This window comes from Olea europaea, chromosome 1 (assembly GCF_002742605.1).
Source record: "Olea europaea var. sylvestris chromosome 1, O_europaea_v1, whole genome shotgun sequence".
NCBI lineage: Eukaryota > Viridiplantae > Streptophyta > Magnoliopsida > Lamiales > Oleaceae > Olea > Olea europaea.
In genome coordinates this window covers 1,587,162-1,588,923 of record NC_036237.1, presented here as the reverse complement: position 1 = coordinate 1,588,923, position 1,762 = coordinate 1,587,162, and the positions used below count along the sequence as shown (strand labels likewise).

At 37.4% G+C, this 1,762-nt stretch overlaps 1 protein-coding gene across 1 annotated transcript; it reads right to left on the bottom strand.

Moving 5' to 3' along the window:
- Positions 1–688: 688 nt before the first annotated feature.
- Positions 689–1,551, bottom strand: LOC111411035. The gene is made up of 2 exons (XM_023041637.1): positions 1,304–1,551; positions 689–1,218 (listed from the first exon to the last, which is right to left on the bottom strand). Exons 1-2 carry the CDS (start codon positions 1,467–1,469, stop codon positions 797–799), a joined length of 588 nt encoding a protein of 195 aa, XP_022897405.1. The 5' UTR covers positions 1,470–1,551; the 3' UTR covers positions 689–796.
- Between the last annotated feature and the right edge of the window lie 211 nt (positions 1,552–1,762).

Genomic DNA, 1,762 nt, shown 5'->3' with positions numbered 1-1,762 from the left:
ATGTCAAGGGTTCTAACCTAAAATATTTTGTTCCAATCAAGATCTATATCTCACACGCATCTTGAAATTTCAAGCTGACCAACTTGTTTAATATTCAAATATTGTCGATCAAATTAATTAATTAATTGTGTTTTATTAGCTTAATTTAATTGATTATCCCACCATTTAGGCCCAAGCATTTAGCGGTTTATTAAATACAATATCTCCATATTTGGGACTCAAAGGGATTCGAGCATTTGTTGACCTGCAGAACAAGAAAAAATATCATCAGAATTAATCAATAAATTAATGAGGAATAGAGAAATTTAGTTAAAATTAATAACAGTAACAGCAATAATTAAATATCGTTTAATGAAGAAATAATTTATTTGAACCCAATTATAAACGCGTGACGATCACACGTGCCGCGCGGTACGTGTAGCCAAATCCCACGTGAACGACGTGAATGCCACGAAACGGATGACGGCTGAAACAGGGCACCTCAAGAACAAAGACTTTACTCAATTGTTAAGGCATTTAACGGCGGCGGTTAGCGGATTGTTCACACAGCAACGTTGGTGAATCGCGAATGAAACTTCACAGAAATCAAATATTTAATATTCCAATTTTAATGTCCAATTAGCCAAAAACTTTGTACTTATTTTCTATTTTCAGGTCTAAATTCACTGTATATATATATATATATATATTTTTTTTGTACCGCCGAATATAAAAAATCCCATTAGGATTGGAAAAAAAAAAAAAATATGAAGAAAACCAATTAATTTTGGATTGCACTTTTTCTACGCGTTTGCGCCTACTGCTGAAGAGAATGGGAAAATTTCCTGCTCGGCGCGGAGTAGAAACGACTAGGGTTCCTTTCCTGATAGTAATTGTATTTCCTCGCCGTCGCAGGATAAACAACCGCCGGAGAGAAACGACGAAACGTCGGAGGTACATGATAACATGTGGTGGCTGCAGGAACTGGTTTACGCATAGCAGACGGAAAATCAAAACAGGACATCGGAGAAGACGGAGGAGAGATTTTCTTTGATGGTTTGATTGGAAATAGCACGGCTGTGATTTTCGTCTCCGGCGAAAGACGATCATACTCTCCAATCACATTCTTCAGATCCTCGTCACAAGTAATAGAAACCAACACATCTAAATCTTCGCTCGGTAGCTTACACTTTAACTTCATCGAGTGCCCACACGACTCTTCAAGTTTCACCATCAGCTCTGTATGAATTCCAAAATTACTTCAGTCTCTTCCAGAAAATTCAAAACTTCTAAATGATAGACAGAAACAATTTAACGAACGAACCTGCAAATTTTATTGACCGATCGACGGACAGAACTCGGTTGAAACCGCCGGTGTAACGAAGTTTACCGTCAATGGGCCGAGGGACGATTTTGCCACCGTAACTGTAGAGAAATTTGATTGTTCGTTTACAGTTTGTACTTCTGGTCGAATTCAAGTTGGGAGTCATGCTAGGGAAACTTTAGTGAGAAAGGAAAGCTGAGAGAGAACGGGATTTTACTGGCACCTTCAAACCTAAAGTCTAAAGAGACGAATCCTATTTATAGGATTTATGACTGTTGGGAAATCGGAATAAAATATATAAATATTGAAAAATATAATAATTCTAATTCAACGCGGAGAAGGAATGAAGCCAATTCCAATTAATTCGGATATTCGCTATAGGGGCACGTTTCGTACCAATTCCAATTGATTCGGATATTCGCTATAGGGGCACGTTTGGTCCCAATAAAGAAAATTATA

Coding starts and splice junctions, on each gene's coding strand:
- LOC111411035 (XM_023041637.1), bottom strand. CDS start 1,469: ATGACTCCCAACTTGAATTCGACCAGAAGTACAAACTGTAAACGAACA. Junction 1,219..1,303: donor TCGGTCAATAAAATTTGCAG/GTTCGTTCGTTA, acceptor GAATTCATACAG/AGCTGATGGTGAAACTTGAA.